At 48.5% G+C, this 13,142-nt stretch overlaps 1 protein-coding gene across 1 annotated transcript; it reads left to right on the top strand.

Annotated features, from left to right (window-relative positions):
- Positions 1-9,995: 9,995 nt before the first annotated feature.
- On the top strand, positions 9,996-10,659 carry NEUROG1 (neurogenin 1). Its single transcript, XM_063413726.1, has one exon. The coding sequence runs from the start codon at positions 10,052-10,054 to the stop codon at positions 10,580-10,582; it is 531 nt and encodes a 176-aa protein (XP_063269796.1). The 5' UTR covers positions 9,996-10,051; the 3' UTR covers positions 10,583-10,659.
- Positions 10,660-13,142: the final 2,483 nt, after the last annotated feature.

The raw sequence follows: 13,142 nt of genomic DNA, 5'->3' as shown, positions 1-13,142 counted from the left end.
TTCCTTGTGGCTTGCTATAACTTCCGTTTTTATCTCTCCAGACTTATCACTTCTGCAACCACACCATGAAAATCAAACCAGCCCAGAGCTCCTCAGCTCCTTTCCTGGGCCAGCAATTCCCAGTCAAGTACCACTTCTCCCCAGCAAGAACCAGTTTGCCAAGTGCTACCTCTCCAATTCAAAGTGTGACTGGCAGGGTGTTCCTGCTCCATTTCTGTGCAACAGCTGAAGCAGCTCTGCCAGGAAAATCCAGTTCCTCATTACAGCAACCAGGGTCAAATCATCACGTCTGGCTCTGAGCGATGCCACCAGCCCACGAGTTACATTATGCTCAGCCAAGGCTGCAGGAAGTTAGGGAATAAAAAGGCAAGAAATCCTTGGGATTGTTTTCAATCTGAAGGCACTTGGGACAGTGCCTTTGCAGAAAGCAGTGGCACTGGAGAAGTGTGGCACTCCCAGGCTGAAAACAGGACCAGCACACTCTGCATGGCCAAAGGGAACACAGAAACACAGAATATTCTGAGTTGGAAGGGACCCACAAGAGTCATTGAGTGCAACACTCAAGTGAATGGTCCTGTGAGGAAACACGTTTGGGTTGTCCAGAAGGTAAAATCCCAACACTTCAACTGCACAGAACATCCCAGATAATGATGCCTTGAAATGCTGCTCTACAAAGGGAAAATGTCAGCTTTAATAGGAAAAAAAAAATATTTCTTAAGTTTGTCAGGATGTTTGGGAAACGTTCTCTTGGGGTCAGGGGAAAAGGATGAAGGGAAACACTGACTTTGGCTAAAGCTCATTATGGAAAATAAAAAAAAAATTAAATATAAATGAAGACTAGTCATAAAGCAAAGAATGGAGGGGAAACAATAATTTTTCTGTATTATAGGAAGTATTTCCCCACTTGCAGCAGGTGCCGGGGCTTTGCAGCAGAGCCTCTGCTCAGGGTTATCCATCCCAGCCACTGCCGGGAGAGCAGAACCGGCTCCAAGCCGCAGCTTGGTGGAGGTTGACACCTTGTGGCAATTCCCATCACTTACAAGTCAGGAAACCTGGGGTTTTCCTTTTTTTTTTTTTTTTTTTTTTTTCTGGCGAAGATGGTGGGTGGAGATCATAGCGGCAGAGCTAAATTCCCAGCACCTGGCATGTCATCTGTGGGGTAAGGGTCTGGGGTCACTAACAGTTTAATGAAGATAAAATATACCAAACACTGAGAAGGATATAAAAAGAAATCCAAGTCATATCCTATTTGTTTCTGGGGGAAAAATAAAGAAAAGGAAAAAATTATTACTTTGGACAGCACCAGCTGTATATACACAAGGCCCATAAGACAAGTAATAAAAAGTGAAAAATTCACTAATAAAAAGTGAAAGATGTTTCTCACCAATTTCTCAGTCTCATTGGATCCCCTCCTGTTTGCACAGTGGGGTAAGAGGGGCAGAGCCCTGACTAACTCCAACAACTGCTTTGGAGAAGTGAAGCTGCACCAGCTCCAGAGAAATTATCTTTAATTCCCACTGGAGTAAACAGAAACAGGTCCAAGACCTGCCATGCGTTAAACCTGAGGTGAAGGAAAAAATACCTTGGGTTTTATGCCTTGGGTTTAAGAAGTATATTCACTTCTTCATTTATAATTAGCTATTTTAAGGCAATTTACTACATGCTTAAATTAGAAGAGAAAGTGGCATCCCCTCACCAGAGGCCCAGCAGAAACATGTCAGCCAAACTTGTCTCCCCTCATTAGCCAAGTATTTGTTTCAAAGGAGCTTCTTATTGTGGAAGTGCAGCCAGCCCCAAGGGAAAAAAAACTTCACCTAGGACAACATTTACTTTCCCTTAATCATGCTGCTCCATTGTCTAATTTCCTGAATACTGGATTCCTGAATACTAGAACCAGTACTTTGTATTTACTTAGCATTTTAACCTTTCCAGCCATTCCAAAATATGTATTAGCAGCCCTAAAACAGAGCTACACTAGCAGACAAATGTCCAGGGATTATAAGGGCTAAAAAAGCCCTTGAAAACTATTCTTTCCACTTAACTGTGGGTCAGACTTATCCCCTGATCCTCCACAGCTCCACTCCAGACATAAAGCACAGCACCTGAAGTGTCTTCCTGGAGAACTTTTCCCTCTCACTCTCTGCCCAGTTCAGCTGCACCATTTTGTACTGGTGCCAGCCAACCCAGCAGTTTGGACCATGTGCTGCCTGAGAGTTTTCAAGGACTGTTACACCTGTAGTTTAACACTATTATTTTTCTCTTCTTTTCTCTTTATACCTGGAGGCATTACCAGAAAGAGCTACTGAGGGAGACGGTCCCTGGCTGTGAGCATGATGGAGAGCAAGAGGGACTCCCTCACCTTCACAGCTGCTTTCACCAAAAGGGGTTGAATTCAGACTGGAATTTCAGGTGTTCATACCTGTGGGTTTGTCTCTGAAAAATAGGAACTTTAAGGGATATATTGCACATATAATACTAATGTAAATGGTAAGTAAAATGAATAAACAGAGGCCATTTAAGTCAGTGTAAAGGGTTCCTTTATAATCCAGAAAGCAGAGCAAATCTATACATTATGTACCACACGCTGAGAGATGCAAACCCTTGTCCCTGCATGGCCAGATTTGCAGTGCTGGACGTTGAGGTGTCACCCTTATCCCTCTCATGGCCAGGGTGGCAGGACCTGCACCCCAAAGGGCCATCCCTGGGGTCAGGACCCTGAGCCCAGGACTGTTGGTTGGAGATGTCTCCTCTCCTTTCCCACTTGCCCACTTTGCCCAGGCTCTGGGGCTCCTGCAAGCACTGTTAGGTCCCTGCCTAGCCTTCACATCTCACTTGGGGTGAATTCACCTGCCTTTGTTCTTTTTGGCTTTGTTTTGGTTTTTTTTTAATTGGAGAATTGTCAGCTTCTTCCTCACTGATATAATATTTTACTATAGATTGCCTTATTTATGTATGTAATACATCCAGTTTCCTTTGATGTGAAAGATACCTGGATGGTTTCATACTGGTGTCCCTTTAGAGAAAAACCTTTCCTACCTGCCCCAACAGCCTGGAAATGGCTGCACTTCAAAATAACTCCCCACTTAAAACCACGTGGAGCATCTCAATTTTCCTTTATGTACATTGTGCTCTAACTGCTAGGGCAGAGCAGCTTCTGAGGTGAGACAGGGAATTCTGATCGAGGCTCCCTGGGAACAGCAGTGACCCAGCCTTGCTCTCCTGTTCTGTGTGCAGAGTGCACACACTCGTGTGTAAACGTGGGTGTCATCACAGGAGCTGCACGTGTGCATGGATGTGGCTGTTTCTGCACACACCTGAGTGTGCAGGGGACGTGGGTCCCTGCCTGGGTGCACATGTGGGACACGTGTCTGTGTGCCACATCCATGGGGGGTTCCTCCCCAGCCTTGCCCTCCCACCCCAAATCCTGGGGAAGGAAGCAGGCAATTCCCTTTGGGTACAACCCTTGTCCATACAATGCCAGAGAAGGGATTATACCAGGGATTAACATTTTAAACTCCCCTTCCAGACCTACTTAATCAAAGATCCTTAGGCCAGTAATCATATTTCTGTCCCGGGATTACCACGTTCCTGAGTCCAAACCTCAGCTTCAGGAGAAGCTGGGGAGAGCTCCCCACCCTGTGCCTGCGTACCCCAAACCCCCTGGGTCTGAATTTGGGTTCCTTCCTTTCTTTAGCCGTTCTCTCCAATTCCCCTGCCACGGTCAGGAGAAGACTCCATGAGTGCTTTTCTTGTCGCCTGCCTCCTCCTAATTCGCAGCAATTTATCCCGCATTAAAACTCCCTTAGGGAAGAATGGCCCGGGGACCCAACACCTGCTATGCAAATAACACCAAATCCCCCTGCCCCGCAGCCTGACCGTGCTGCTGCGGCATCCTCACACTGCAGGGCTCCATCCTCACAGCCAAACGGGATCCCCAGAGCTGGGGGCACCCCCAAAGCCCCCCAAGGGTTCAGGCTCAATTTCACCCCCACATTATGCTGCTTAAATCTTTCAGTTTCTCTTTGCTCCCCCCAAGCAGAATTATTGATACGAAAGGTATAAAAGAAAACCTGAGTAACTCAGCATGTAGCTAAGCTTCCTGGTTTGGATGTTGTTGGGGGATTTTTTCGGCAGGGCAGTCAGTGAATTTTGTCCCTTTCTTTTAGGATAAGTATTCTAGCTTCAATTGGTGAAATACAAACGAACAAAAGAGAGAGAATTGTGGGAGGGAAAAGATGGAAGGGGAAAAAGAACACAAGAAAAAGCTCTCACACACTAAAGGTATGGGGGAAAAGGCTCGTTTCTCAGAGGTGACATCCTAATCTCGTTTTTCTCAGTTTATGTGGTAGCCAGGAGGCTGGGGAAGGGCCAGGCAGGGAGTGTGCCCAACACCATGACTGCACCAGGAGGGCTTGGCCCTTTTCCTTGGACAGCTTGGATTAGGGCTGCTGAAACCTTGGGCAGCCACTTGCATCCCCAGCACCTGCACCCCACACTGGGCCCAGCCCATCTCCCCGGGGTTCCCCTGCTGGGGAGCCCCCCTGGGACCCCACATGCCTCTCCATCTCCACGCTTTCTTCCCCTGGCCCTTTACCATGATCATACATTTCCCAGCCCTGAGCACTTGAGTGACATTTGGGCTATTATTCGAGGAGATAGATTGTTTGGCCTGAAGATGCATTGTTTGGGCTCCTCATAAAAGAAACAAGTTAAATGCTGCAGCTACCACACACAAAAATGACTCCTTCTGGCCATAAAACCAGTGGGACAAGGAAGTGGCTGTAGGAGTCAAACATAATTGATGCTCAGAAAGATGTTATAAATAATCTGAGCCGAGTCCTCTCTCATGTGCCTCAAAACCAGAGAAAGTGGCACTTTTTTTCTCTCTTTATCTCCCCTTGAATTCAGAAGCATAATACACCGTGAGCACCAATAATTGATGTATGTTATAATTCTTCATTACCCTATCAGTAGTCTGGGAAAATTGGAAGAAAAGAAAATGCCAGAAAGTTATGGTAAAACTTAAGATGCGACAGAAGTAGCTTTCTTTGCTCATGCTGTGAGTGTTTGAATAAGAAGAATGTCCCTGCACTGTAACAAGCTAAAAGAATGAGGAAGACAAAGGATTTCACGAAAAAGGTTTAGATAGAAGACAAGGCAAGTGAAACTGAAAGGAAGGGAAAAAAACCATTTACAATGGAACAATGCATGTACTAATCGCTTTGATATATTATACAAACCCAAAGACCCAAAACATTGTGTAATTATTTATAAATGACTTCTCCACTCCTGTGTATAATACCACAGAAAGAATAAAACTGCAGGCTACTCTCTAAACTATTTCTAAATAGACCTAGCTCAAAAGGAAGCAGAAGTGTTTGAAAAAAAATAATTAATGGTTGATTTTATGGTTGTCTCATTAAAACATTTTAATTACAACAAACAAAATACATTTGTGCTTGCAGGGAACAATCGTTTACCAACTCAACCCCCCCTTCTAAAGAGAAGCAAAATGTTACATCACGTGTTTAAAACCAGAAAATAAAGCATTCCCACTATTTCTGCAGATCCCCCAGGAGGGGTTGAGCCCTGACTGCAACTCCCAGGCACTTGCACGGGATTTCATAGAGGATTTGCCTCCTGGGCCAGGACCCCATGGGTACATGGGGATGCTCTCTGGGATGCCCCCATGCTCCCCACCTCAGGCAGCCCCTGGCACATAGCCTGAGGCTCACACTGGCCACAGGCAGGTAGAAGAGGCCAAATCCTGACAGACAAAGCCCCTGAGCTGCTCCCAAGGTTTCCCTGGCAGGAGAACTGGCTCCTGCTGCAAGAGGGGCTAATGCTGCCTCCCTGCAGGCTGAGATATTCAAATATTGGGCTTCTGGAGTTGTCCATTAGCCAGCAGCCACAGCATCAGTCCCTGACCCCCCTGTGAGCCTGGGGCCAGGGGCTGTAAGGTGACTGCAGCCAGGGGAGGGGTCCCAGGAGCACAGCCCCGTCTGTCCATCCCTGCCTCACAGCCCTCGGCACACGCCTGTCCCCAGAGCAGGCTGGACAGAAGCCACTGTGCTCTGCTCCGTGTCCAGACAAGCACAGGGAGAAAACCTGCCCCACTGCACCATCTCCTGGTTCTCTACCTGCTTTTAAAATTCCTGCTGCATCTGCCCAGGCATCTCCAGGGGTGAGGGGGCAAGGTCCTTCCTCTACTCCTGCAAGGCACTGGGTCCAGCTTTCTGCTGGGGGTGATGGCTTTGCTGTCAGCCATGTCAGCTCTCCAAATTTAGTTCAAGCATTCTCCACAGGCAGCTCTGCCTTCTCTTTCTGGCCATGCTTTCAAACAATGAGGGAGCAAAAAAGCAGCATTCTCCTGGCTGATTTGTTATTTTGACACTCATCCCAAGAACTCATCATTAGTTCAAGCCCTCTTGTAATAATGTAACAAAAGACAGAGTTTGCTGAGTTGCTGTAATGGTGTATGCATCTTAAGACCTGAAAAAAAATTATGTACCTCTGACTTCTCTGAAGCATTCCGATTGTAGGAGCAGCTTTACTGTGAACTGTTCATTTTCATACTTGAAGAGTGATGCTAACACTGCTCTTATAACCATAACTCTGGTTGGGTCTGAAATGTGAAGTTGAATAACATGGAGTTTTATTTACTTTTACAAGGTACAACAAACACTTCCCAGGGAATGGCATCTTCTCACAGACTGGCATTTTCCTTGAAGGAAACAGTGCATCCCAAGAGCTGAAGGGAGCCTTGTGGCACATTTTCTCCAAAAACCTTCCTCCACCTTTATTCATCAATTCCTGCTTTTTCTGGAGTCCAGCCATGAGTGAGACACCACGCATGATGTCTCAACACGAGGGCAGAGGAACAAGCTTCATGTTCAAGGCCTTACAAGTGATAAATATGCTGCATGGAAATGCACCCACGAAAATTTGAATTTTGGATGAGCAGTTTGCCATCACTTGTAAGGTACAGTGGGCCCATCCAGCTGTGCTTTTGCAGTTTTCTTAGTAAAAAATACCATTTGAATCTTTTTCCCTCTCACTTTTTTTAAGTGCTGTCTCAAAGCAAATGATGAAGTATTTTTGAAAACTTCCTAAGAGTTCAAAATATGAAATCAATAGCATCCATGAGTGCAGCTGAGCCCAGCTACATTTACATTAAGGTAGAAACATTAATATCAAAGGCTAAAACTCAGGATAAGGCCATCACATCACTGAGATGTTAGCAACACACTGTGTGTTTCTTGAAATCACTGGTCCTGATTAATTTTGGAATTTTTTTCTTTTCCTATCCCAGAAAACTTTACAAAACTTCAGCAGCCGACTTCCATAAGAGCAGGCCCATAAGGTGTAAGAGCTATTATCTGTGTTGGCTGAATAATTTATCTGCAAAATTAGTAGACTGCCTGTGATAGACCGGGTTGAATTATTCATCGGGAATAAATTATCCGAGATATTTAGCACTTCTTTCTGTTTGCGAAGGCTTCCTGAAACAATTCTGGTTCTGTGAATGCATTCGGTATTCATAAGTACGCAGTGAATAGATTATGCAAACAAATTTCAGCCTATGGGTTGTTTGTGGAACATTCACTTCAGCCCTGGCTATTCATGGCTGTGACTGATCACAGAGACACATGGTGCTCTCTCCCCTCCTTGATTGGAGCACAAACTTTTAAAACAAGAGAATAACAAATGACAAACTGCAAATGATGGATAAGGACTAATGAATAATGCGCTTTCACTGCAAACTTTCAGACAAGTGATCGGTTGTGCCAAAGTCTGTGGAACTCTAGGGAATCATAAACATTTTAATGAATAAACTATTGACTGCTCAAAGACAACTAAACAAAAGACAATAAAAGTGTTGCAGACAACACTGGAGTTTATCTCACTATATATAAAATGCACAGTAACAAAAGTTGAACGCTTTTTGCCATATGCTTCCATAACCTTTAAATTTTGGTCCCTTCTGGCTTTCTGCTTAGTGCTGGAAACTCCACCGTGGGTCTGCGCCTGCTGACAGAGTCCTCTAATTGTGCCATTACTTGAGGACATGAGTGACTCAGTGAAGTGGAACTGCTTAGTGCAGAAAGTCACTTATGTATGCAGAGGCCCTAAAAACATCAGCCTGATTGCAGGTCGGGTGATTGAGAGAGCCCAGCCCCTCCCGGGAACAGCCGGGCTCCCCCGTACCTGCGTATATCGCACAGCCCTGCTCTGCAAGCGTATAAAGATATAAAAAAGCAGAAAGCTGATCCCGCAAGCTCGGCCGCTGCCAAACTACTTTTAGTTTGAGACTCGTTAATATTCATCACCCAGGGCTTTTGGGATTGCTCACTTCTGTGCACTTGGGATCGTCTTGGCACCACGAAGGTTGTTTGCGGCAGTTTGCTGGTGTCGTGGGTCATCGCAAGGCGAGGAGGGTGGAAAGCAGGGATAACACTCACAGCAAACTCCTCGCTCAGGTTCAAGTGAAGAATGGTTGCTAAGAAGTTAAAATGCAGAGATATACAATAATTTATGCTGTCAAATTCCCTGTTTATCAAAGATCAAAGCCATAGGAGAAAATCAGAGGGGGAAATCGATCTACATTTTGTGTAAGGAGAAATCAGGTAAATACTTGTGAGTTTAGGCATAGGATCTGAAAATGGCTATTGATGGGCGGTGAAACTGAAAACCTTCCACGGACACAAGTACCTGAGTGCTGACAATGGCGCGTCTTCCGAGCTGGGAGAGCAGGATGCAAAGAGCCACATGTCAGAATCAGGAAACTTTTTAGCCACTTACAAAATTGTGGATTCCCAAAATGTGAGACAGTGATACCCTGGCACTGAATGGGGACTAGCAGAAGCAGCAAGAACTATACAACCAAAACAGCACAAATTTTTGTTTTTATCCAGACAAAGAAGAATTGTATCTGTATATTGTGTATACACTGTGTATATATGTATATATAGTGTCTATCTATTGTGATTACAACCACCGAAGCTTATAAAATAAATGTCCTTTGGAACTTTTAACTTTCTGAACACCTGCAAGACCCTTCTCAAAGCAAAGCACGGGAAAGCGCGTCAAAGCAAAGCGCGTGTTGATATTCACCTCAGAAAGGCAGGAGGGAAATACCTGCTTTGAGTTTTAGCACTTTAGAGCATTTTCATTTTGACGGGTGGATGTAGAAAAACCGCAAGGTGCAACGAAAACCTGACAAAATCTTCCGCCCGCATCTGGCTGGGGAAAAAAAATCCACGGCTCATCCTCTGGAAATCCAGATTAACCTTTTTATTTCCCGAACCCCCTGCTCGCAGCGGTTTAAACTCACGCTGGAGCCCCTCCGGCCGGAGCGGGACGGTGACCCCGCCACCCCCGCCCCGAGCCGCGACCCCCCCTGCCCCGCTTTGTCCTGCCGCACACGGGGGGGACAAAGCGGGGGGACCCCCCCTCTCTCCCCCGTCCCCCGGGGGCGCGGCAGATGCGCGGCCGCCCGCGGTAATTGCGGGCACGCTCCGGAGGGCGCGGCGCACGGGGCCGACCTGCCGCCTCGGCGCGGCCCCGCGGGGCGGCCACGGGGCCATTGTCCGCCCGCCGCTATAAGAGCGGGCGGCCGCGCCGTCGTGTGCCAAAGCCGCCGCTCACACGAGCGGATCGCAGCCCGCAGCACTTCAAAGCCACGCGCGGTCGCGTGTCCCCCCCGCCCCGCCTTTCCCCGGGCTTTGGCTGCTTTTTTTTTTTTTTCCGCCTTTTTTTTTTTTTTTTTTTTTTTCTGCGCCGAGTCCCCTGCTTTTCCCTATAGCGGCCGTCTCGGCTTTTTCCTCTCTGTGTTTTTATACCGTTATTGCTTAACCGCATCCCCGGGAGTGCCTTTCCATGTGAGTACAGGAGCGCCGGCACCTGCCAAGCACCCGCACCGCCACCCTCTCCGTTATATTTTTTTTTTTCCTTCCCCCCTACCCCTTCCCCGGCCGCTTCGCACCTTTCCCCTCGCTTCCCCCTCCACCCTCCCGTGGCAGTGACGGGGCTCCGGCTTCTCTCCCGCAGGATGCCCGCAGAGGCGCCCGGCAGCGGCGACGGCGCGGAGCCCGGCGCTCCGCGGGAGCGGCGGAGGCGGCGCGGCCGAGCGCGGGCGCGGACCGAGGCGCTGCTGCACACGCTGAAGCGCAGCCGGCGGGTCAAGGCCAACGACCGCGAGCGGAACCGCATGCACCACCTCAACGCCGCCCTGGACGAGCTCCGCAGCGTCCTGCCCACCTTCCCCGACGACACCAAGCTCACCAAGATCGAGACCCTGCGCTTCGCCTACAACTACATCTGGGCCCTGTCCGAGACCCTCCGCCTGGCCGAGCAGTGCCTCCCGCCGCCCCCCGCCTTCCGCGGGGCCGCCGCGCCCCCCAGCCCCGGCAGCGACGCGGGGTCCTGGCTGTCCAGCGCCTCCCCGTCCGCCCCTTCGCTCTGCGCCTCCGCCTCCGGCCCCAGCAGCCCCGCCACCTCCGAGGACTGCGCTTATGCGCCCGCCGAGAGCCTGAGGGGCTTCCGCGGGCTGCCCGCCGGCCCGGGCGCGCCCCTCCGCTAGCGCGCCCCGCCCGCGCCCCGCGCCCCGCCCGGCGCTCGGCCCAGGGCCGGCCGAGGGGTGGGGGGTGAGGGGGGCCTCGTCCCGTTGCACTTTTCATCACCGTCCTTCCCCCCAAGCCCCTTTCCCCCGACCCCCACCTCGCCTCCCGCGCCACTCCGAAAAAACTGTGAAGAAGAAAAGCGACAGATTTGCTGCCGCAGACGAGGTGAAAAGTCAATTTTACAATTTGTAGCTCTCCAGCGAAGAAAAACGAGCATGAAAATTTGGTTTGAACGCCCTGACAATGCCATGAAAAGGCTTAATGGGCCGATGCGGCGCGGGGCGCGGCGCGGGGCTCAGCGCGTCCCCCCGGGCTTGCCCCGGGGCGGCTCAGCCCCTCCCGGGGGTCCCAGCACCGGCCCGATGGGACCCGCGCCCGGCGGAGAGGCTCATGCATTATAGATGCTGACCCCCAGCACGGCCGGCCTGCTTCAGAGCTGGGAGCAGACACCGGGTATTCAGCGGCTGGACCAGAGAAGGGTTTAATTTATTCAAGATGTTCATTCATATGAAAATTGTATTTTTGTACATAAAGAGCTTTATTCTATTATTATACCTCTTATCAAAGTGGGGGTTTTGTTTTGGTTTGGATTTTTGTTTTGTTTTTTTGTTTTTTTTTTTTTAAGAAATCGTACTTTACCATGTAAATAAAATTTTTAACGTTTGTACTGAATTTCTGGCAGTGCCTTTGGAGTTCTGTTTCTTGAACTAGAGGGGTTTACTCCTCAAAAGGAGGCTGGGGTGGAAGGGAAGGGATCACCCCAAGGCAGCAGCCAGCACTTCTGACACCCCACTGGCCACAGACACGTGTGGCTACCTGCAAAGATCTGCTGGCCCCCAGGTCTCCTGGGGAGGCCACCAGAGCCCTGTTCAGGAGGTGCAGCCAGAGAACAGCAGCAGAGTGGACACGCCAGCAGTGCTGGTGTTTCAGGCTGTCCTTGCCGTGGTTCACAGCAGGAGCTGCGAGGTGTCAGGGCTTCAGGGCAAGGAGAAGGTGCTGCACTCCTGAGCAGGGTACAGGTACCTGTCCCTGAACCCGTAACACTGGCAGAACATGACTGGCTTGAGCTGTCTCTTGTCCTCAAGTCACAAAGTGGGACGGAGGCTCTCCCAGTTCACTCACAGGCAGGGAGAGGAAAAAACGGGCCCAAAGGTGACATCTCATGGTCCCAGCACCAGCTGTGGCACAGCTCTGGCTCTCAGATAGAGACTGAGGGTGTCAAGAGTACCCTCGTCTCCGGGAAATCTGCTCCACCATTCCAAAACCCAAACTTTCCTTTCTCCTGCAATTGTGTGTGATGGGGAGCCCTCTGACCCCTGAAATTCTACCTTCTACTCTTCCTGACTGCATCCTCCCTATCTTTAGCATTGCTCAAACCTCCCATATTGCACAGGGCACACAGACCCTTAAAAACAAGCTTTATCCTCCTTGCCTTGTTTTATGGGGCAAATGAGGCAGCTCAGACCATGTGTCTACAGCCATCCCCAAAACTTGGGTGAGTTGGAGCTGTATGTGCAGTCAGCAGGGAGTTTGTGGGCAAAGATGGAGAGATCGAGTTGTACAAGCCCAGATAAATCAGATCTCTGGTGGGATTGCCAAGGGCTATGGAATTATTTGACTTTCATTTTCCTGTGCCTCAGTTTCCCACATGTAAACCTGGGGTACCACCATCCCCTCATCAGTGAATTTAAGGATTTATTTATGCAGAGCTTTCAGAGCACTCAGATGCTCAGGGCTGCAGTAAAAGCCCAGGAAGGAATTCTTTAGGATATGATCATACATGGTGCCGGGAAAAAGGCAAACACTGAAAGTATCAGACAGAACACTGAGAAGCTGTTCACACAGGCAAAAACTCTGCCTGAAAGTTAACTCTCCTGTGGGAAGAAGGTGCAGATATTATCAAAAATGTATTTTGGCATCATAAAATGTACATTATAATGTACAAAATGTATAATTGTCACAAAAATTAGAAGGAGAAGAGCTGAATTAAGTTTGCACAGATACTTCAGTGTCAGCATTTCCTCCTTTTTGAGTGCCTGAGCCTGCAATATAGATAAATATTTCTTTAACACAGTTTTCATATGCATGTCTATACAGACACACCTCTACTTCTCAGTAACTATGAATGCTGAAAAATGTTACCTTTTTGAAATCTTCATAGCAGCATAATGCTTAAATTAATTAAAGACACCATCAACTCGTATAGGGCAGTTCCTTAATGATGTCCTGGCAAATAAAAGAGATTTGTGAAATCTAATTCTGGCAGTAACAGGTCTTGATCTGTGACGCCGTGAAGCTTTGCTTGCACCTGCCCTTGAAAGCCAGGAGGTTTTGTATGCAGGAGCCTCCAGGGGCTGAAATTTAGTACAGTCCATGGAGGCGGAAGGTCATCTAAAGTCACTGGGTCCCAAGGCACTGGACTTCAGTCTCAAAGAAGAAAAAAAAAAAAAAACCTCCACAAAACTTCAAAATATCCTCTATTCTTTTGTGTTTTCTTAGCTGCCAGCAGAGATCTGTGGA

The sequence above is a fragment of the Prinia subflava genome, chromosome 16 (assembly GCF_021018805.1).
Source record: "Prinia subflava isolate CZ2003 ecotype Zambia chromosome 16, Cam_Psub_1.2, whole genome shotgun sequence".
NCBI lineage: Eukaryota > Metazoa > Chordata > Aves > Passeriformes > Cisticolidae > Prinia > Prinia subflava.
This window is presented reverse-complemented; position numbering and strand designations above follow the sequence as displayed.